Source organism: Dama dama, chromosome 9, assembly GCF_033118175.1.
Source record: "Dama dama isolate Ldn47 chromosome 9, ASM3311817v1, whole genome shotgun sequence".
NCBI lineage: Eukaryota > Metazoa > Chordata > Mammalia > Artiodactyla > Cervidae > Dama > Dama dama.
In genome coordinates, this window is record NC_083689.1 from 54,815,746 (window position 1) to 54,836,812 (window position 21,067).

Consider the following 21,067-nt stretch of genomic DNA (forward strand, 5'->3'; position numbering starts at 1 on the left):
GTGCCCTGCTTCCACTTCCATGTACCTCTTTGGTGGCCTTGAAACATCTCAGTTGCTCTTGACCTATTTAAACTTTAATCACCTATTAAAGCCAGATTCTGGTAGAAGTTTTGTTGATGTTTAATGGATGAAATTTATGTGTCAGGCTTCACTAAGATCTTTATCAATGACAGACGTGGAGTCTAATGGCATACTAAAGATTGTTGTCCAAAATCAATAAAATGAGATATCAAGTAAGGTGTTAAGTGTTATAAGTAACATTTGTGAAATAGGCCATTGCATTTTTTTTCCATTGCATGTTTTTAACCCAAATTTTCATCTGCTGTTTTAGTGATGCAGTCATGCAAAGTGTGTATGTGGGCTCTACGAGCGGGGGAGTTGGGATGCTGGCTTTATGAAACAACTATGTCATACACTCAAGTCCTGGAGTGGTAGTAAATTTTTCTTATTGGGTCTGTTGAAAAATTCAGTTAGAGATAATCTGTAATTAACTACATCTTCACTTATTATATAACATTTTAGTAAAACTAAATACAGCAGTTGACTAGTATCAGGGAGTAGTTGATGACAAGGTCATCTTGTTTATTGGGGCCTTTTGAGTGTTAAGAGAACAATTGTTTTCTGGCATAATGTCTAGCATATGTTTTTCTGCCATAAGGTGGTGGTTTGCATCTAAAGATCTGTGCATTCCTGTGGAAGTACACTTCATACATTCTGTAACATTCAGATGTACAGTCACTTGGGGGAGAGAACAGTGTTACATTCTGTGGGGAAAAAATGTGATTATCAGATACTTTGAAAAAGAACCCACCAAGTAAATTTATTAATTATTAAAAATACTTTTAAACAAAGGGGAGAGATCATCACTAAAATCGGTGAGCTATTATACATTTTCTAGGGACTGTTTCCTTCAACTGTCATTATGGGATGTGATAAGTACAGAAGTGGGAACAAGTGCCTCAGTACAGTAGACCATGCTTAGTGAGTTTGTGATGCAAAGCAAAATAGAATTTTCCCCTGGTAGTTTTGGAGACTCATGTTGAATTTTACACCCAGGAAAATAATCATACAATGGGAAGGAGAGGATAGGCTCTTCTCTGAAAGGCTATCATCATTTCTTTAAGTGAGATATCAGAATTGAAAACCAAATGTTACTATAAAGAATTTGCTAAAATTATTTTGGAACAAGAGAGGGAAGTATAAATTGTGCCTTTTGAAAGACATAATTTCACCATTACTGTTGCCCTCTGGGAAGAAAAATGGAAATGAATTAGGTACCAAAAAATGTAAGGAAGAATAAGGAAAAAGGTGACAAGGAAACCTTATCCAATATATTGCTAATTAATGAGTATTCACAACAGCTATGATCTGAGAGCCTTTAAGCCAAATCTGTGTTATAATAATCATCCTATTACTAGTGCGGATTTGAAGGTTGGGGAGTAATTATGTCAGCGTATAGATGTTTATATATTAAACTTACCGATTGACCTGAAAACCTGGAAAGTTGGGATGATGACGCTTCTAATAGAATTAAATGTTACCAGATATGCATGCGTACTCAGTCGCTAAGTCGTGTCCAACTCTTTTGACACCACGGATTCCTCTGTTCATGGGATTTCCCAGAGAAGAATACTGGAATGGGTTGCCATTTCCTTCCCCAGGGGATCTTCCCCACCCAGGAGTCAAACACGTGCCTTCAGCATGACAGGTGGATTATTTACCGCTGAGCCACGTGGGAAGCGTGTTATTAAACATACTGACGTCTTTTAAAAATGATTTTTCAGCTGGATACACGGTAGTAATTACGGTAGCTGGTTAAAGTGAAGCAGCAGGGGCTGCAGTTTCCCAGTGCGGACTCTGGGCGCCGCTGTTGGCCAAAGTCGAGAGCTTGGTGCTGGCGATCCCGTCGCGCAGCCGCAGAGCACTTTCCCTGTCTCAAGACTCGCTAGTGTTGTCTTTCCACCTATTCCTCCTCTGGAGAAGAAACCCTGCCTGACCCTCACGCCGAAAATAAAGCTGTTGGGAGCTCCGGACGACTGCAACAAAGACATTATTTGTAACCCGGCGTCTCCAAGCCGGTGAGCAAACTAAGGGGGGGAGCAAGAGGGATGGGGAGCGGCGCTGGGAAGAGCGGCTGGGCTGAGAGGCGGCCAGTGCTCTTTCCGTTCCTGCTGTCTTTGTTCTGCCTGGCGCTCTCTGAGCAGATCCACTACAGGATTCCCGAGGAGATGCCCGAGGGCTCGGTGGTGGGGAATCTCGCCAAGGACCTGAGACTCAGTGTCCACGAGTTACCGACTCGAAAACTGCGCGTCAGTTCGGAGAAGCCTTACTTCACTGTGAGCGCGGAGAGCGGGGAGTTACTTGTGAGCAGCAGGCTAGACCGGGAGCAGATATGCGGGAAGAAGTCAGCCTGTGCTCTGGAATTTGAGGTTGTTGCTGAAAATCCACTGAACTTTTATCACGTGAATGTAGAGATCGAGGATGTCAATGACCACACGCCAGAATTCTCGCAAAATTCCTTTGAGCTGCAAATAAGTGAGTCCACAAAGTCCGGGGCACGATTTATTTTAGGATCTGCCCATGATGCAGATATTGGTACCAATTCCCTACAGAATTACCAGCTCAGTCCTGATGATCATTTCTCACTTGTGATTAAAGAGAAGTTGGATGGCAGTAAATACCCTGAGCTGGTACTAATGACATCTTTAGACAGGGAAGAACAGAAATCCTACCACTTGACCTTGACAGCCTTGGACTTCGGGGATCCACCCCTGAGCAGTACTGCACAGATACAAGTCCTGGTGACTGATGCCAACGATAACCCTCCAGTGTTCAGCCAAGAACTATACAGGGTGGAGCTTCCAGAAAACGTGCTTCCAGGCACCACTGTGCTTAGAGTAATGGCCACTGACCAAGATGAGGGTGTCAATGCCGAGATCACTTTCTCTTTCACTGAAGCAGACCGAATTACCCAGTTTGACCTGAATTCTAATACTGGGGAAATCATTATTCTAAATACATTAGATTTTGAGGAAGTGAAAGAATATTCCATAGTTTTGGAAGCAAAGGATGGTGGAGGAATGATTGCCCAGTGTACAGTGGAGATAGAAGTCCTAGACATAAATGACAATGCCCCAGAAGTGATATTCCAATCTCTACCGGATTTTATTATGGAGGACACCAAGCTGGGAACACACATTGCTTTGCTCAAAATCCGAGACAAGGATTCCGGACACAACGGAGAGGTTATTTGTAAATTAGAAGGCGATGTTCCATTTAAAATACTGACTTCTTCAAGAAACACGTATAAATTAGTTACAGATGGGGTTCTAGACCGCGAACAGACCCCTGGGTATAACATCACCATCACAGCCACTGACAAAGGCAAGCCACCCCTCTCCTCCAGCTCGAGCATCACTCTGCACATCGGTGATGTAAACGACAACATGCCAGTTTTTGAACGGGCTTCCTATGTGGTCCATGTAGCAGAGAACAACCCCCCTGGAGCTTCCATCGAGCAAGTCAGGGCCTCTGACCCTGACCTCGGGCCCAACGGCCAGGTCTCCTACTCCATCGTGGCCAGCGACCTGGAGCCGCGCGCGCTGTCGTCCTACGTGTCCGTGAACCCGCAGAGCGGCGTGGTGTTCGCGCAGCGCGCCTTCGACCACGAGCAGCTGCGCGCCTTCGAGCTGACGCTGCAGGCCCGCGACCACGGCTCGCCCGCGCTCAGCTCCAACGTGAGCCTGCGCGTGCTGGTGGGCGACCGCAACGACAACGCGCCCAGGGTGCTGTACCCGGCGCTGGGACCCGACGGCTCGGCGCTCTTCGACACGGTGCCGCGCGCCGCGCAGCCCGGCTACCTGGTCACCAAGGTGGTGGCGGTGGACGCAGACTCTGGACACAACGCCTGGCTGTCCTACCACGTGCTGCAGGCCAGCGAGCCCGGACTGTTCAGCGTGGGGCTGCGCACGGGCGAGGTGCGCACGGCGCGGGCCTTGGGCGACAGGGACGCGGCCCGCCAGCGCCTGCTGGTCGCTGTGCGCGATGGGGGACAGCCGCCCCTCTCGGCCACCGCCACGCTGCTCCTGGTTTTCGCCGACAGCCTGCAGGAGGCGCTGCCGGACCTCAGTGACCGGCCCGCGCCCTCTGACCCCCAGGCTGAGCTGCAGTTTTACCTGGTGGTGGCCTTGGCCTTGATCTCGGTGCTCTTCCTCCTGGCAGTGATTCTGGCGGTCGCCCTGCACCTGCGACGGTCCTCCAGCCCTGCTGCTTGGGGCTGCTTTAAGCCTGGTCTCTGTGTCAAGTCTGAACCTGGGGCTCTCCCCAACTACAGTGAAGGAACTTTACCTTATTCGTACAATCTGTGCGTTGCCCATACTGGAAAGACAGAGTTTAATTTTCTAAAATGTAGTGAGCAGCTGAGTTCAGGACAAGATATACTTTGTGGTGATTCATCTGGAGCCTTATTTCCCTTTTGTAATTCCAATGAGTCGACTTCTCATCAGGTGAGTTTCCTGTAAGTATAACCTTCTTTTTATTGTGTCGACAGTTCTCCATATTCACAGGAAAAAACTGGCACATCTCTATTTTAGTTCGATTTGCTTCATTGCGGTTTGAAGATACTCCAGTTTTATTTTGTTTTGTTTTTTCACATTGATGATTTATGGCAAGCCTGAGTCAATCAAGTCTATAGGCACCATTTGTACAACAGCATTTCCTCACTTCATGTGTGTTACAGTTTGGTAAATCTCAAAATATTTCAAACTTTTTTTATTATTAGTCATCATGTGAAAGTGAAAGTGTGAAAGTGTTAGTCCCTCAGTCTTATCCCATTCTGCGACCCCATGGACCCAGGACTGTAGACCACCAGGTTCATCTGTCCATGGAATTCTGCAGACAAGAATACTGGAGTGAGTAGCCATTCTCTTCTCCAAGGGATCTTCCCTACCCAGGGATTGAACCCTGGTCTCTGCATTGCAGGCAGGTTCTTCATCATCTGAGCCACTAGGGAAGCCCTGTGGTGATCTATAATCAGTGATCTTGGATGTTACCATTACAAAAAGATTATGTTCCACCCACCAAAGTCTCCAGTGGTGGTTAGTGTTTTTTAGCGATGAAGTATTTTTAATTAAGGTATGTACTTTTTTAGATACAATGATATTGCATACTTAAAACATAACTTTTATACACACTGGGAAACCAAAACATTCGTGACCCACTTTATTGTGCTGTTTTCATTATTGTAGTGGTCTGGAACCAAACATAAAATGTCCCCAAATGCATCTATACAAATTTTAGATCTAAACATTGTCTTAAGAATGTAGTAACCAGTCAAAAAGCTGTCATACCATTTTTCAAGGGAGGTTGAATTCAGAGAAATTATGTGTCTTTTAGTGGTGTCTTACCAGGTTCATATTATAAAGCAGTGAAGTTGTGTTTTTTTCCATAAGGGAAACTTTTGGCAATGTTATATGGTCTCCCATAAAGCTACTGAGATTTTTCTCTAAATTTTTCTTTCTACTGATTAATAAATGATTATTTTTTTTCTCAACTATACATGCTGCAAATGTAAAAGTAGGCAATCATATAAATAAATCTTAAAAGAAAAACAAGCTAAAATTAGATATTTTTCTTAATTCATTTAGCTGTTATTGTTTCCATATTAATCTGATACTTTGTTTCCTATATTTACTTCTCTTTTGCTTCAAAAGCACCAGAATAAGGTCAATTAACCTAGATTTTTATGTAGATGTACCTACTGTAATTGCATTCATTGTACTGTGTGTATATGTGTGTGTAAAATCATTTTACTTGACTAAGTGCAGGTTCACTATGCTCATTAGAAAATAAAAGTATGTTCTCCTTACTTGCAGCATAGGTTTTTCAGGATTAACCTGTAACAATGCTCATTCTATAGGCTCCTCTGTCAAAAAAAACCACAATGTTTTGGCCTCTTTTGTTCCTCTTACACACACTTCTGCTACATTATTTTTGAAATGTCTTTTTTTCAGACCTAAACTAATATAGCTAGAGGTCTTCTAGTCATTCTACTATCTCTAGGAGAAAATGGAATGTTGAAATCTTCAAGTTTAGACCAGATTAACAGTCTCAAGTGGATACGGTTACATATACAAGATAGCAATACATTATATCAGGCTTTTGCTATACTTCCCTTAGTAACTGCTTCAATTAATGGCCGTTTTACAAACTACTGAAGGAAAAAGACATTTATTCTTGCACTGGCTTTTTTTGACTCCTTAATGATAATTATGTGTTTCCTACTTTTGTGATTCTTTTGATTGAAGTAGTAATTAAGGTAAAGTTACCTTTAGGCTATTTGTTTACCTTTAGAAGTTAACTAAGTTGGCTTTAAAATGTAATCATCTCTCATAGGCAGAAGAATAGATAAAAATTTGCTTTCAATTATATATTCATTTGTACCTTTCTTCTATTCAAATAGAAATTATATAAAATTTAAATAGTCTGTGATATAACTTGAAAGGAAAAGCATTTATCCTATTAAAATTTCACAATATTAATTTCAAAACACTACTGTGTGACTAAAACAGCATTTTAAAAAGAAAATTAAAAGGCAACAACTCTACAGAAAGCTTACTATATCGACTAATTGGTTTAAACCAAATAAAACAACTTCTGAATCAGTCATCTCCAATAGGTATATTTTAGCCTAAAAATGAATTAATTTCCAATAATGAGTGGGGTTCTTACTTAGTTGATAATAGATGTTGAAGATATTAACAATAATGCTTAGAGCATAATAAATAAAATTTTATTTTTAAAACAGTAAATACATTACAAAAATTTGAGTAATTTAATATGACATAAACCCCACAATTTGGTCATGTAATAATACTTTGTAAGACTTTAAGCCTATTTCATTCTACACTTCTTGGAAATTACTTTTAAAATATGAGTTCAGGGATAATTTATTCCAAATAGGCTATAGAAAACAAGTAGCAATTTTTCCCCTAGCAATCTAGCATAGGATATTACAAATATAAGTGACTGCAGTAACTGCCTAGGACTCTGAGCGCCGCTGTTCACCTACTTGGAGATAAAGTAACCAAAAACCAGCCGGAAACTCAGGGCTCTCACCTCACAGAGATCCGCAGATCTCACAAACCAACTGGAGGACTGCGGCAAAATTCCATCCCTAAATTTGGGACACTCCAACTTTCCAGAAGATGATCTGTATAACTTCAGGAACAAGGTAAACAAAACATATATGCCCAGTGAAGATTCTGAGTGGATTCCATAGCGAAAGAACAATGGCCGCTCCAAAGAATTACGGAGGACTCGGCGAGCTGGTACTGCTGTGCGCGCTGCTGGGTGCGCTGGGAAAGATCGGGAGAGGACAGATCCACTACTCTGTGCCTGAAGAGACCGACAAAGGATCCTTCGTGGGTAACATCTCCAAGGACCTGGGGCTGGAGTCGCAAGAGCTTTCGAAGCATGGAGTCCGCATCGTCTCCAGAGGTAGGACGCAGCTCTTTGCTCTAAATCCGCGAAGCGGCAGCTTGGTCACCGCGGGCAGGATAGACCGGGAGGAGCTCTGCGCTCAGAGCGCGCGATGTTTTGTAAATATTAACATCCTAGTTGAGGATGAAGGGAAACTTTGGGGAATAGAAATCGAAATCACTGACATCAACGATAATAACCCAAAATTTCAGGTCGAAAATCTGGAAGTAAAAATTAACGAAATCGCTCTGCCCGGAACACGTTATCCACTGCCAGAGGCTGTGGACCCGGATGTGGGCTTGAATTCCCTGCAGAGCTACCAGCTCAGCCCCAGTAACCACTTCTCCCTGGACGTGCGAACTGGAGACGACGACGGAGCTCTAAGCCCAGAGCTGGTGCTGGAGCGCGCCCTGGACCGCGAGGAGGAGGCTGCTCACTACCTGGTCCTCATCGCCACGGACGGAGGCGAACCGCGTCGCTCCAGCACAGTGCACATCCGAGTGACAGTGTTGGATACAAACGACAATGCCCCGGTTTTTGCTCAACCGATTTACCGAGTGAAAGTCCCAGAGAATGTGCCCCCGGGGACTCGGCTGCTTACCGTAAGCGCTAGCGACCCGGATGAAGGAACCAACGGGGAAGTGGCTTACAAATTCTGGAAAATTAGTGAAAAACAATCTCCGTTATTCCAGCTGAATGAAAATACTGGCGAAATATCAACAGCGAAGAGTTTAGATTATGAAGAATGTGCGTTTTATGACATGGAAATACAAGCTGAAGATGTGGGGGCACTTCTGGGGCGGACCAAAGTACTCATTTCAGTGGAAGATGTCAATGACAACAGGCCCGAAGTGACCATTACATCTTTGTTTAGCCCAGTCCTGGAAAATACTCTTCCTGGGACAGTAATTGCCTTCTTGAATGTGCATGACCGAGACTCTGGAAAGAATGGTCAAGTTGTCTGTTATACACGTGACAATTTACCTTTTCAATTAGAAAAATCAATTGATAGTTATTATAGCTTGGTAACTTGGAAATATTTGGACCGAGAAAAGATCTCTATGTATAATATCACAGTGGCAGCCTCAGATCTAGGAACCCCACCTCTATCTACTGAAATTCATATTGCCCTGCAAGTGGCAGACATCAATGACAATCCACCCATTTTCCCTCATACCTCCTACTCAGCCTATATCCCAGAGAACAACCCCAGAGGTGCCTCCATCTTCTCTGTGACTGCTCATGACCCTGACAGTGGCAGCAATGCCCAGATCACTTACTCTCTGACCAAAGGCAGCATCATGGCAGCGCCTCTCTCCTCTTATGTCTCCATCAACTCTGACACTGGTGTCCTATATGCTCTGCACTCCTTTGACTATGAGCAGATCCAAGACTTGCAGCTACTGGTGACAGCCAGTGACAATGGGGACCCTCAACTCAGCAGCAATGTGTCCCTGAGCCTGTTCATACTGGACCAGAATGACAATGCACCAAAGATTCTGTACCCCATGCTTCCCACTGATGGCTCCACGGGTGTGGAACTGGCACCTCGCTCTGCAGAGCCAGGATACCTTGTTACCAAGGTGGTGGCAGTGGACAGAGACTCAGGCCAGAACGCCTGGCTGTCCTACCGCCTTCTCAAGGCAAGTGAGCCAGGGCTCTTTGCGGTGGGGCTGCACACGGGTGAGGTGCGCACAACGCGGGCCCTGCTGGACAGAGACGCGCTCAAGCAGAGCCTGGTGGTGGTGGTCCAGGACCACGGGCAGCCCCCTCTCTCAGCCACTGTCACATTCACCGTGGCCGTGGCAGATACCATCCCAGATGTCCTTGCCGACCTGGGTAGCATCAGGACCCTAACCAACTCTGATGATTCAGACCTCACACTGTACCTGGTGGTGGCAGTGGCTGTCGTTTCCTGCATCTTCCTTGCCTTTGTCATCATGCTGCTGGCACTCAGACTATGGCGGTGGCACAAATCGAGACTTCTCCAGGCTTCCAGTGGTCGGTTAGCAGGCCTGCCAGCCTCAGGATTTGTGGGCATTGAAGGAGTACAGACTTTCCTGCAGACCTATTCCCATGAAGTCTCCCTTACCTCTGACTCTCGGAGGAGTCACATGATCTTCCCCCAGCCCAACTATGCTGACATGCTTATTAGCCAAGACAGCTATGAGAAAAATGACGCCTTGTTAACATCCATAGATTTTCATGAATGTAGGGATGAAGCTGCTTCTGTTCAGGTGAGTTTGGTTCATTGTTTATGTTTATTTCTTAGAGGAATTATATTTTTTATAAATTTAATTTGTGTTTTGAAACATGCATTGTAAAGAAAGTTTACAGATAACTCTTAAGGTGTACTGCAGAGTTTGGGGTTTGTGCTAGTGACACAGTAAAATTGAGTTCTAATCATCATAATTGTTTCATCTGCTTTCCAAAGGCTTAGACAAGATTACTTAAGTATGAACTCTTAACCTCTTAAAACTTTTCATATTTTACTGTAATTATCATCTATTCACTTAAGAAATAGCTACCCAACCACATAAGGTCAGTTCATTTTATATATAGGAATATATGTGTGTGTGTGTGTGTGTGTGTGTACACATGTATATGTATAGACACATAAAGGTATATATAAATTAGAACTTACAAAAATTATTGAGGTTTCTAAACCCTTGTATTAGATTAGTAAAAGTAAAATACATCTCAGAATTTTTAGGATTCTTAGGATTTCACCTAAAACTAGGTTCTTGAAAATTTCTTCAGTTTAAACCTCTTCTATGAGTTCTGTGTCTGTATCGGTACCCTTCAAAGCTTTAATACTTCTCGTATTTCAAAGCAAACATATTTTAAAGGGTGGTGGTAGGTAAGACTGGTTCCTCAATGTTCTTTGTGTGTCAGTGGTCACCCAGGACTCATACCAATGGAGACATGGCATAAGCCTAAAAGGGCCATTGCCCTCCCCATCAAATTTGAAATAAAATGTAATCTTGAAATTGTTGAAACTGACTTATAAACTTTCTCTGTAAAATGCAGATGAACACATTTCATTAGAATTCCAATGAGCTGTTTTGCCTACAGTCATGTGAAATGTGCTGTGTTCTCATGGTTAGAGTTTGAGTGTTACTTTTAAGAAAAGAAGTTATATGTACACAAATTTTAAACAAGCCAATCGGTTCAATTAAAAATGATTCCATTTGGACTTCTGCATCCCTTGTTATAGCATTTAGATAAAACTAACGGTTGATTTGTCATCAGATGAGAGTGGATAGTACAATGAATTATTTGCTATCAACTAAAAAGACATTTCTGAGGGATTGTGCTGTGTTTCCTCCAATCCATAGATAATGGTAGGAATTAGCTTTATGTTCTGTAGTGTTTAGGTGTACAGTCACTTGCAGAGACAACTATTTTGTTGACACTTTGCAAATTTAAAAAGTGAATGGAAAGTTGCCCCAGTACTCTTGCTGAAAGCATTCATTAATTGCAAATAATAATAATAATAACCAATGGAGTAAAGTAATTAGAATGTCACTATACTCAGTGAATTTATGTATATAAATTTACCATGAACTCATTTCCTCCAATTCTGAAGCCATTACTTCAGTATAACATGTATACATAGATAAGGAAGTAATGCATTCTACTAGAATATCCCTTTGTGACTTTGTATTGAAGGACAGACAAGTATTTCAATACATTTTAAGAGTGAATTTATATAAGATGTTGGGTATGACATAAGCCAGTTCATTCTGAAAAATGAAGTAGGAGGTACACCAAATAATCTCTGGCTACATCTCAGGGACAGTTTTTTTGAATGACTACTTCTTGAGTTAGAAGAGTAAAAAGAAATTGTTTGTAAAGAGAGTGTTGATATATAAGAGGAGATGTTTGAGGATTGGTACAAAATTACACAACAAAATAATTTTCAACAGTATTGATGTTGTCTAATATATGTGACATAAGTAGCACTGATTATGTAGACATATGGGGTAAACATAGGACTCAGTGAAAGAAGCTTTAAAAATTTTAATATATCGTAGCTAATAAACAGAAATGATTCATGGAATTGGTAGACAACAAACTCTCTGAGGGCAGGACCTGTGTCTTATTCATTGTTATATTGCCACTGACAAAGACGGTGCTTAGCACAAAGCAAAAGTTCAGTGTATGTTTGCAGAATGGTGAAATAAATGGACCAATATATATTAACTTTGTAAACAAACCTAACATGGTATTTCTAACAATTTAGAAACAAGACTTTAAATAAGTCTTGATGATTTAAAATATTAAATATATTAACATAAAAATATGGCTTGTTAAGTTAGGCTCACAAGTTTATAATTATGAGAGCTGGTTAAACTGAAGCTGCAGGGGCTGCAGTTTCCCAGTGTGGACTCTGGGCGCCGCTGTTGGCCAAAGTGGAGAACTTGGTACAGGAGACTTCCTCGCGCAGCCGCAGCTCACGTTCCCTGTCTCAGACTCGCTAGCGTAAGCCTTTCCAACGTTTCCTTCTCTAGAGAAGAAACCCTCCCTGACCATCATAAAGCTGTTGGGAGCTCCGGACGACTGCAACAAAGATATTATTTGTAACCCGGCGTCTCCAAGCCGGTGAGCAAACTAAGGGGGGGAGCAAGAGGGATGGGGAGCGGCGCTGGGAAGAGCGGCTGGGCTGAGAGGCGGCCAGTGCTCTTTCCGTTCCTGCTGTCTTTGTTCTGCCTGGCGCTCTCTGAGCAGATCTACTACAGGATTCCCGAGGAGATGCCCGAGGGCTCGGTGGTGGGGAATCTCGCCAAGGACCTGAGACTCAGTGTCCACGAGTTACCGACTCGAAAACTGCGCGTCAGTTCGGAGAAGCCTTACTTCACTGTGAGCGCGGAGAGCGGGGAGTTACTTGTGAGCAGCAGGCTAGACCGGGAGCAGATATGCGGGAAGAAGTCAGCCTGTGCTCTGGAATTTGAGGTTGTTGCTGAAAATCCATTGAACTTTTATCACGTGAATGTAGAGATCGAGGATGTCAATGACCACACGCCAGAATTCTCGCAAAATTCCTTTGAGCTGCAAATAAGTGAGTCTACGCCGCCAGGCACGCGATTTATATTAGAAGTCGCGAAAGATGCAGACATTGGCTTAAACTCTCTGCAGACTTATAAACTTTCTCTTAGCCCTAGTTTCTCGTTGATAAATAAGGAAAAACAAGATGGTAGTAAATTCCCGGAACTGGTATTGGAGAAACCCTTAGACCGGGAACAACAGAGTTACCATCGTTTAGCCCTGACTGCCTCAGACGGTGGAGATCCACCCCTAAGTGGGACTACTGAGCTCCAGATCCAGGTCACTGATGCCAATGATAACCCCCCGGTATTTAGCCAGGACGTATACCGAGTCAACCTTGGAGAAAACGTGCCCCCAGGCACCACTGTGTTGCAGGTGTCAGCCACCGATCAGGACGAGGGCGTCAACTCAGAAATTGCTTATTCCTTCTATGGGACCGGGCAAATCTTTGGTCTGAATTCAAAGAATGGGGAAATTACAACACTAAAAACACTGGATTTCGAAGAAATCAAAGAATATTCCATCGTGGTGGAAGGGAGGGATGGCGGGGGACTGGTTGCACAGTGTACAGTTGAAATTAGCATTCAAGATGAAAATGACAACAGACCAGATATTACATTCCATTCTCTAGTCGAAATGATTCTGGAAAACGCAGTGCCGGGAACTCTGATTGCTTTGATCAAAATATATGACAGAGATTCCGGGGAGAATGGGGAGGTTAATTGTCGACTAGAGGGTGAAGTACCTTTTCAGATAATCTCTTCCTCCAAAAATTCATACAAATTGGTAACAGACGGGACCCTGGACCGAGAGCAGACCCCGGAGTACAATGTCACCATCATAGCCACTGACAAGGGCAAGCCGCCTCTCTGCACCCATACAAGTGTTACATTGCATATTACTGATGTCAACGACAATGCTCCGGTTTTCCAGCAGACCTCTTACGTCGTCCACGTGGCAGAAAACAACCCGCCTGGAGCTTCCATTGAGCAAGTTAGGGCCTCTGACCCTGACCTCGGGCCCAATGGCCAGGTCTCCTACTCCATCGTGGCCAGCGACCTGGAGCCGCGCGCGCTGTCGTCCTACGTGTCCGTGAACCCGCAGAGCGGCGTGGTGTTCGCGCAGCGCGCCTTCGACCACGAGCAGCTGCGCGCCTTCGAGCTGACGCTGCAGGCCCGCGACCACGGCTCGCCCGCGCTCAGCTCCAACGTGAGCCTGCGCGTGCTGGTGGGCGACCGCAATGACAACGCGCCCAGGGTGCTGTACCCGGCGCTGGGACCCGACGGCTCGGCGCTCTTCGACACGGTGCCGCGCGCCGCGCAGCCCGGCTACCTGGTCACCAAGGTGGTGGCGGTGGACGCAGACTCTGGACACAACGCCTGGCTGTCCTACCACGTGCTGCAGGCCAGCGAGCCCGGACTGTTCAGCGTGGGGCTGCGCACGGGCGAGGTGCGCACGGCGCGGGCCTTGGGCGACAGGGACGCGGCCCGCCAACGCCTGCTGGTCGCTGTGCGCGATGGGGGACAGCCGCCCCTCTCGGCCACCGCCACGCTGCTCCTGGTTTTCGCCGACAGCCTGCAGGAGGCGCTGCCGGACCTCAGTGACCGGCCCGCGCCCTCTGACCCCCAGGCTGAGCTGCAGTTTTACCTGGTGGTGGCCTTGGCCTTGATCTCGGTGCTCTTCCTCCTGGCAGTGATTCTGGCGGTCGCCCTGCACCTGCGACGGTCCTCCAGCCCTGCTGCTTGGGGCTGCTTTAAGCCTGGTCTCTGTGTCAAGTCTGGACCCGTGGTTCCTCCCAACTACAGTGAAGGAACTTTACCTTATTCATACAATCTGTGCGTTGCCCATACTGGAAAGACAGAGTTTAATTTTCTAAAATGTAGTGAGCAGCTGAGTTCAGGACAAGATATACTTTGTGGTGATTCGTCTGGGGCCTTATTTCCACTCTGTAATTCCAGTGAGTCGACTTCCCATCCCGAAACTCTAATGGCGGTGAGTTCCATTTAAGTATCTACTCCTTTTCATCATCTTTGCAATTTTTTTATTCATATGAAAATATATTGCATTTTAAAGTCTAACGAATTGCTTTGGAATAATTAGAGCTCATCCGAAAGCTGTATATCCAGCCTTCAAGGGGAACGGTGAATTGAGAATAGGTATGTGACATAATACCTTGCCTAGTTAAGATTTACCAAGTTGAAAAAAAAAAAGATTTACCAAGTTGAGAGTATGCTCTATGCTTCACAACAAAAGTCTTTTTGCCAATTTCTTATATCTTTTCTAATCTAATGAAATTTACCCATTACTTTTTTATTCTTCATTTAACATTTAGATGTTTGATATATATATAAGTAAACATTAAATTTAAAGTAGGAAACAAATTAAGTAGGTAGTCACTTAATTGATTTTTTAAAGCAAAAAAGCCACTACTAGGTGTCTTCCTTCACTGATTTCACTGGTACAGTTTACATCTATTTCTTATATTTATTCCTCATGTCTAGTTCCTTAAATCTACCTATATGTGAGTCTTTGAAGTCCTTAAAATTTAAAGAAAAAATACTGTGTGATATATTGTGTGAGAGGGACTCAGTGAACTCATCAGAAAATCCAAGTCATTATCTAAGTCCCTTCAAATTTCCTTGAATGCAAAATCGTCTTCTTTATAGTTAGCAGGAGATACTTGATAAGAGAAAAGAAAATACTGCTCCCTCTATCACTTGCTCTCATACCTGACCTATTTTTTTGAAGCGGAAAGAGGGGAAAGTCACTGTATTTGTCTTATTACTTGGAGCCCTAAACATTAGTGACTAGAGGTTATCTCATCTTCCTATCTGTAGGAGGGAAGGAGAATTCTGAATTATTTTTAAGGCAAAATCTACTAATTTCAAGCACATACAAAGATGCCATTACATAAGCATCTGTCTTTTGCTTGTTTTCTGTTAGGAACTGCTTCAGTAAATAATTTTTTTACAAATTGCTGAAAGAAATTTCTTACTGTGGTGTTTAATTTGTTCTACATCTTATATTTTTTCCTCAAATTATTACATAAGTTTAGATGACCCTTATAATAGGAAGTTTAATATTATATTAATATTGCTAATTTCTTGATGAAAAAACTGAAATGGAAACTTACTTTACAGGGTATGTTATTTGAATCTTCCAAATGCTGTAGGCTGTGCATGCACTATGAATTCACATAGAAAACTAAATATTTTAAAAATTGAAATAGGCTAAAAGTTTAACAACCATAACTATGTAAATTTAAAAAATCCCAATCTACTTAAATTTAGCAATATTAGATGAGAAAATCTAGTACCATTATGTAATTAAATTTTGTAAACAAAATCTTAAGGAAACTTTACTCCAAGAATCTCACCATGAAAGTAAATGTCTTATAAAACAGCTTCAAATTGAGTAATCTATATATTCATTCAATATAATTATGTAAATACAGATGTACATATAAAATAAGAAAAATATGGATATATTTCCAAAGAGGATTGCACATTTTAATTACTTCAGAAAATAACGACCTATAAAAAACAGTTGCAACATTATAAAAAATGAAATTTGAATAATTTACATATCTAGAAAGAGCAAAATGCTATCAAAAATGAGAGTAAGGTTGTGTGATATTAATGACATTTAATAGAAGTTTCATGTCACCTTATTTCCAACTAAAATGCCCACAAGTGGTCATTGCTTTTGAAATATAAATGCACGACACAGAGAAATCTAAAATCACACCGGTAAGAGAGTAGTGTTTTGTCAGTCATCTATAGCAAAAGTATTTCGCATCTCAGTGGGTGTAGTAACGGCTAAGAACTCTGAGCGCCGCTGTTCACCAACTCTAAGAAAAGCTCAGTCAGCTTTCGGTCCCGGTATTAGGGTCTGCAACTCCACAAAGCCGCTCGGATCCCACAGACAGACTCCGGGGCTGCAGAGTAACTCAGCCTCTGAACTTGGGGCAAACGGGTTTCTCCTGAGAAAAAAGATCGCCATAATTTGCAGGAGGAAAACAGAAGCTAAGGAATCAGCGTTCACAGGAAGTATTCTGAGGGAAAAAAACCTTGAGTGAAGCAACAATGGCCGCTCCAAGGAATAGCCTGCACCGCAGAAGACTGTTCCTGTTGTGCCTTTTCCTAGGGAGGCTGTGGGAGACGGGGGCGAGCCAGATCCGCTACTCGGTACCTGAAGAGACAGAAAAAGGCTACATCGTGGGGAATATCTCCAAGGACCTGGGGCTGGAGCTCCGCGAGCTGGCAGAGCGGGGAGTCCGCATCATCTCCAGAGGTAGGACGCAGCTCTTTGCTCTAAATCCGCGAAGCGGCAGCTTGGTCACCGCGGGCAGGATAGACCGGGAGGAGCTCTGCGCTCAGAGCGCGCGGTGTCTGGTGAACTTTAAAGTCCTGGTTGAAGACAGGGTGCAACTTCACGGATTAGAAATAGAAGTCACTGATATCAATGATAATAACCCAAAATTTCAGGTCGAAAATCTGGAAGTAAAAATTAACGAAATCGCTCTGCCCGGAACACGTTATCCACTGCCAGAGGCTGTGGACCCGGATGTGGGCTTGAATTCCCTGCAGAGCTACCAGCTCAGCCCCAATAACCACTTCTCCCTGGACGTGCGAACTGGAGACGACGACGGAGCTCTAAGCCCAGAGCTGGTGCTGGAGCGCGCCCTGGACCGCGAGGAGGAGGCTGCTCACTACCTGGTCCTCATCGCCACGGACGGAGGCGAACCGCGTCGCTCCAGCACAGTGCACATCCGAGTGACAGTGTTGGATACAAACGACAATGCCCCGGTTTTTGCTCAACCGATTTACCGAGTGAAAGTCCCAGAGAATGTGCCCCCGGGGACTCGGCTGCTTACCGTAAGCGCTAGCGACCTGGATGAAGGAACCAACGGGGAAGTGGCTTACAAATTCTGGAAAATTAGTGAAAAACAATCTCCGTTATTCCAGCTGAATGAAAATACTGGCGAAATATCAACAGCGAAGAGTTTAGATTATGAAGAATGTGCGTTTTATGACATGGAAATACAGGCAGAAGATGGTGGGGCACTGAAGGATCGGACCAAAGTACTCATTTCAGTAGAAGATGTCAATGATAATAGACCTGAAGTGACCATTACATCGTTATTTAGTCCAGTGAGGGAAGATGCTCCTCAAGGAACAATAATCGTTCTTTTCAATGCTCATGACCGAGACTCTGGTAAGAATGGCCAAGTTGTTTGTTCCATCGAGGAGATTCTACCTTTTCAGTTAGAAAAGTCAGTAGAAGATTATTATAGATTGCTGACAGTCCAAAATCTTGACCGAGAAAAAACCTCTGAATATAACATCACAGTGACTGCAACAGATAGAGGAACACCGCCTCAGTCCACGGAAATTCACATCACCCTGCACGTGGTTGACGTCAACGACAATCCACCCTCCTTCTCTCAAACCTCCTACTCTGTCTACCTCCCAGAGAACAATCTTAGAGGCACTTCCGTCTTCTCTGTGACAGCCCATGACCCAGACAGCAATGAGAATGCTCGAATTATTTACTCCCTAGAGGAAGACACCATCCAAGGGGCGCCTCTCTCCTCCTATGTCTCTATCAATTCGGACACTGGTGTGCTATTCGCACTGCGCTCCTTTGACTATGAGCAGTTTCGAGATCTTCAAATGCAGGTGAAGGCAAGCGACAGTGGGGACCCACCACTCAGCAGCAACGTGTCACTGAGCATATTCGTGCTGGACCAGAATGACAACGTGCCAGAAATCCTGTATCCTGCCCTCCCCACTGATGGCTCCACGGGCGTGGAACTGGCACCCCGCTCTGCAGAGCCAGGATACCTGGTGACCAAGGTGGTGGCAGTGGACAGAGACTCGGGCCAGAACGCCTGGCTGTCCTACCGCCTGCTCAAGGCCAGCGAGCCAGGGCTCTTCTCGGTGGGGCTGCACACGGGTGAGGTGCGCACAGCGCGCGCCCTGCTGGACAGAGATGCGATTAAGCAGAGCTTGGTGGTGGCGGTCCAGGACCACGGCCAGCCCCCTCTCTCAGCCACCGTCACGCTCACCGTGGCTGTGGCTGACAGCATCCCCGACGTCCTGGCTGATCTAGGCAACCTTGACTCTCCTGCCAACCCCGAGGACTCCGGCCTCACACTCTACCTGGTGGTGGCGGTGGCCGCGGTCTCCTGTGTCTTCCTCGCCTTTGTCATCGTGCTACTGGCGCTTAGGCTGAGGCACTGGCACATGTCGCGTCTGCTCCAGGCTTCGGGCAGCGGGTTGGCTGGCGTGCCGGCGTCTCAGTTTGTGGGCGTGGACGGGGTGCGGGCTTTCCTGCAGACCTATTCGCACGAGGTCTCGCTCACCGCGGACTCGCGGGGGAGTCACGTGATCTTCCCGCAGCCGAACTACGCGGACACGCTCATCAGCCAGGAGAGCTGTGAAAAAAGCGAGCCTTTGTGCGTTTCAGATGATTCCAGGTTTCCTATAGAAGACACCCCTTTCGTTCCAGTGAGTTCGTCTTTTTCTTTACTTAAAAAAAAACTGATTTTCTCTTTAAGTGCTTTCATTTAAGGTAAGTTGATATTAACATATTTCTCACCATACATTTAAATCTTCACTAAGCCTAATTTTTTGCTCTAACACCTATAAGAGTCGGACACGACTTAGCGACTGAACAACAATATAGGAGGCATTTATTGGTTACATCGTTGAAACAATCTTGGCTTTTTCATAATAATTAACCTAGGGTCAGTGGAAACCCTCTTGGGACAGCCCTCATCATCAGGCACTGGGCATGGCTCTTATCATTGGATAAGGTTGCTTGAGTGGTGACCACAGTTCACTGCTAATTCTTAGGACAGGTTTCTATTCCTGAAATTTATTATTTTTGTTGTCTGCAATGGCTGCATTGTGAAATTCTTACTCTGAAAACATGTCTACAGCTGATGCTATTTTTGTAAGGGTAAATTAATAAGAAATGTATTCTATTTGGAGAACTAAGTGAAAGCTCAAATTCAGTGCTTCTCTTCTGTTTCTATGACCAGACAACACCCCTGAGAGGTGATGTGTTTCAGGTTACATGTTTGTAGAAGTTGTTTGCATTTAGAGATCATTTCTGAGGATGATTCAAGCTTCAGTTATTATTTTCATATCCTCATACAGCATGTTTTATTGTTTTAATGGTGAAAAAATTGCTGTTTATAAACAATAGACATTTAATTTCTGTTAAAAATTTTAACACCATTGGTTCTCATCCTCTTAATACTATAATTGTTAATAGTTTGAAATTCTCCTATACTTTATATTTGCTGAAGAGCATTTTCTTGGACTGGACCCTATGAGAAGACAAAACATGGGAAATTAAAATTATTCTTCAACTGTTTTTATGACTCCAACTTTTTCGGCTAGAAATAAATTTGGATATGGGAGATGTTTTAGAAAAGTATTCTCAGGAACTACTAGGAAGGATCTAAGAATATTCACTGGCTTTTAGATATAAAGAGAATAATTATTATCATGTAATGTGATTTTTAACACAATGTTATTTCAAGTAATAAATGACATTGTAGGAGACTTTGAAAATAATATTTGAAATTGACTCAAAATTCTATTTTAAACATGCTGAATATAAGGGCTAAACATGTCTGTCCATCATACAGATGTTTTAATTATTTCAAATGCTCTTTATTCATAAGCAAGTAGGAAAGACAATGCATTGCTCAGGGTCATATTTTTAACCATGCAATAGGAAAACTATCATTTAAAGTTTCTGTCTTGGGGAGTAACCTTTAGTACTTAGTATACATAAATACTAAAATATGTGTTAATGTGGAAAAAGTAATAACAGACATATTTATGAAGACTGTATATCATGGTAGGTGACTACTATTCTGTGCCATAAAAGGTGACTTGTCTTTAAAAACAGCCCACAAGGCTCTTTGGATGGATGATTGGGCAGACTGTGGAAAATGCTGAATTCTTGTTTTCTTAAATCAGGCAGGACTTTTGCATTGGTAACAGTTTATATAATAGGCTTAAGGATAAAATTCTTCCCCATCTTAATGTCTTGTCTCTAAAGAAGAGTTAATTAAAATATCTTGGATATCTTCAAAACAATGAGGTAATGAAATATGTAGTAAAGAATACCTTGTGTTGATCATCTTTGCAGTTGGGTCAGGGGTAAATGAAGATTCAATAATAATGCTCCCTAACTTCTTTTGTAAGTTGGAAAATTTCCACAATAAACTTCTTGAAAAACTAAGTATAAAAACACTGCCCGTATACTTTACTAAAACTAAAACTTGGGCAATTACATAACTATATAATCTATAGATAGATATATATTCTGGGCTTCCTTGGTGGCTCAGTAGTAAAGAATCCTCCTGCCAATGCAGGAGACAACAATTCGATCCCTGGTCCAGGAAGATTCCCCAGAGAAGGAAATGGCAACCTACTCCAGTATTCTTGCTTGGGAAAAAAACCATGGATAGAAGATCTTGGCGGGCTACAGTCCATGGGGTCGCAAAGAGTTGGAC

The 21,067-nt window shown here is 43.6% G+C and overlaps 2 protein-coding genes across 14 annotated transcripts in view; both read left to right on the forward strand.

The window, feature by feature from the left end:
* Window positions 1–21,067, forward strand: part of LOC133062488 (protocadherin gamma-C5) — a 178,017-nt gene that overhangs the window by 49,905 nt on the left and 107,045 nt on the right. Inside the window, exon 1 of one of the 13 annotated variants that reach the window (XM_061151547.1) lies at window positions 1,979–4,505. The exons of 10 other annotated variants lie outside the window; for them this stretch is intronic. In XM_061151547.1, the coding sequence (XP_061007530.1) occupies window positions 2,109–4,505 (2,397 nt within the window). In that variant the 5' untranslated portion in view covers window positions 1,979–2,108. Of the gene's footprint in view, window positions 1–1,978; window positions 4,506–10,875; window positions 14,521–16,455; window positions 19,041–21,067 lie in introns of those variants that run through there. 2 more of the 13 variants (XM_061151546.1, XM_061151536.1) reach the window with 2 other exon arrangements.
* LOC133062490 (protocadherin gamma-A8-like) lies at window positions 5,949–10,634 on the forward strand. Its single transcript, XM_061151558.1, has one exon. It carries the CDS (start codon window positions 7,290–7,292, stop codon window positions 9,801–9,803), a length of 2,514 nt encoding a protein of 837 aa, XP_061007541.1. The 5' UTR covers window positions 5,949–7,289; the 3' UTR covers window positions 9,804–10,634.

What these genes read in the sequence shown, in the direction of transcription:
- LOC133062490 (XM_061151558.1), top strand. Translation starts at nt 7,290, where the DNA reads ATGGCCGCTCCAAAGAATTACGGAGGACTCGGCGAGCTGGTACTGCTG.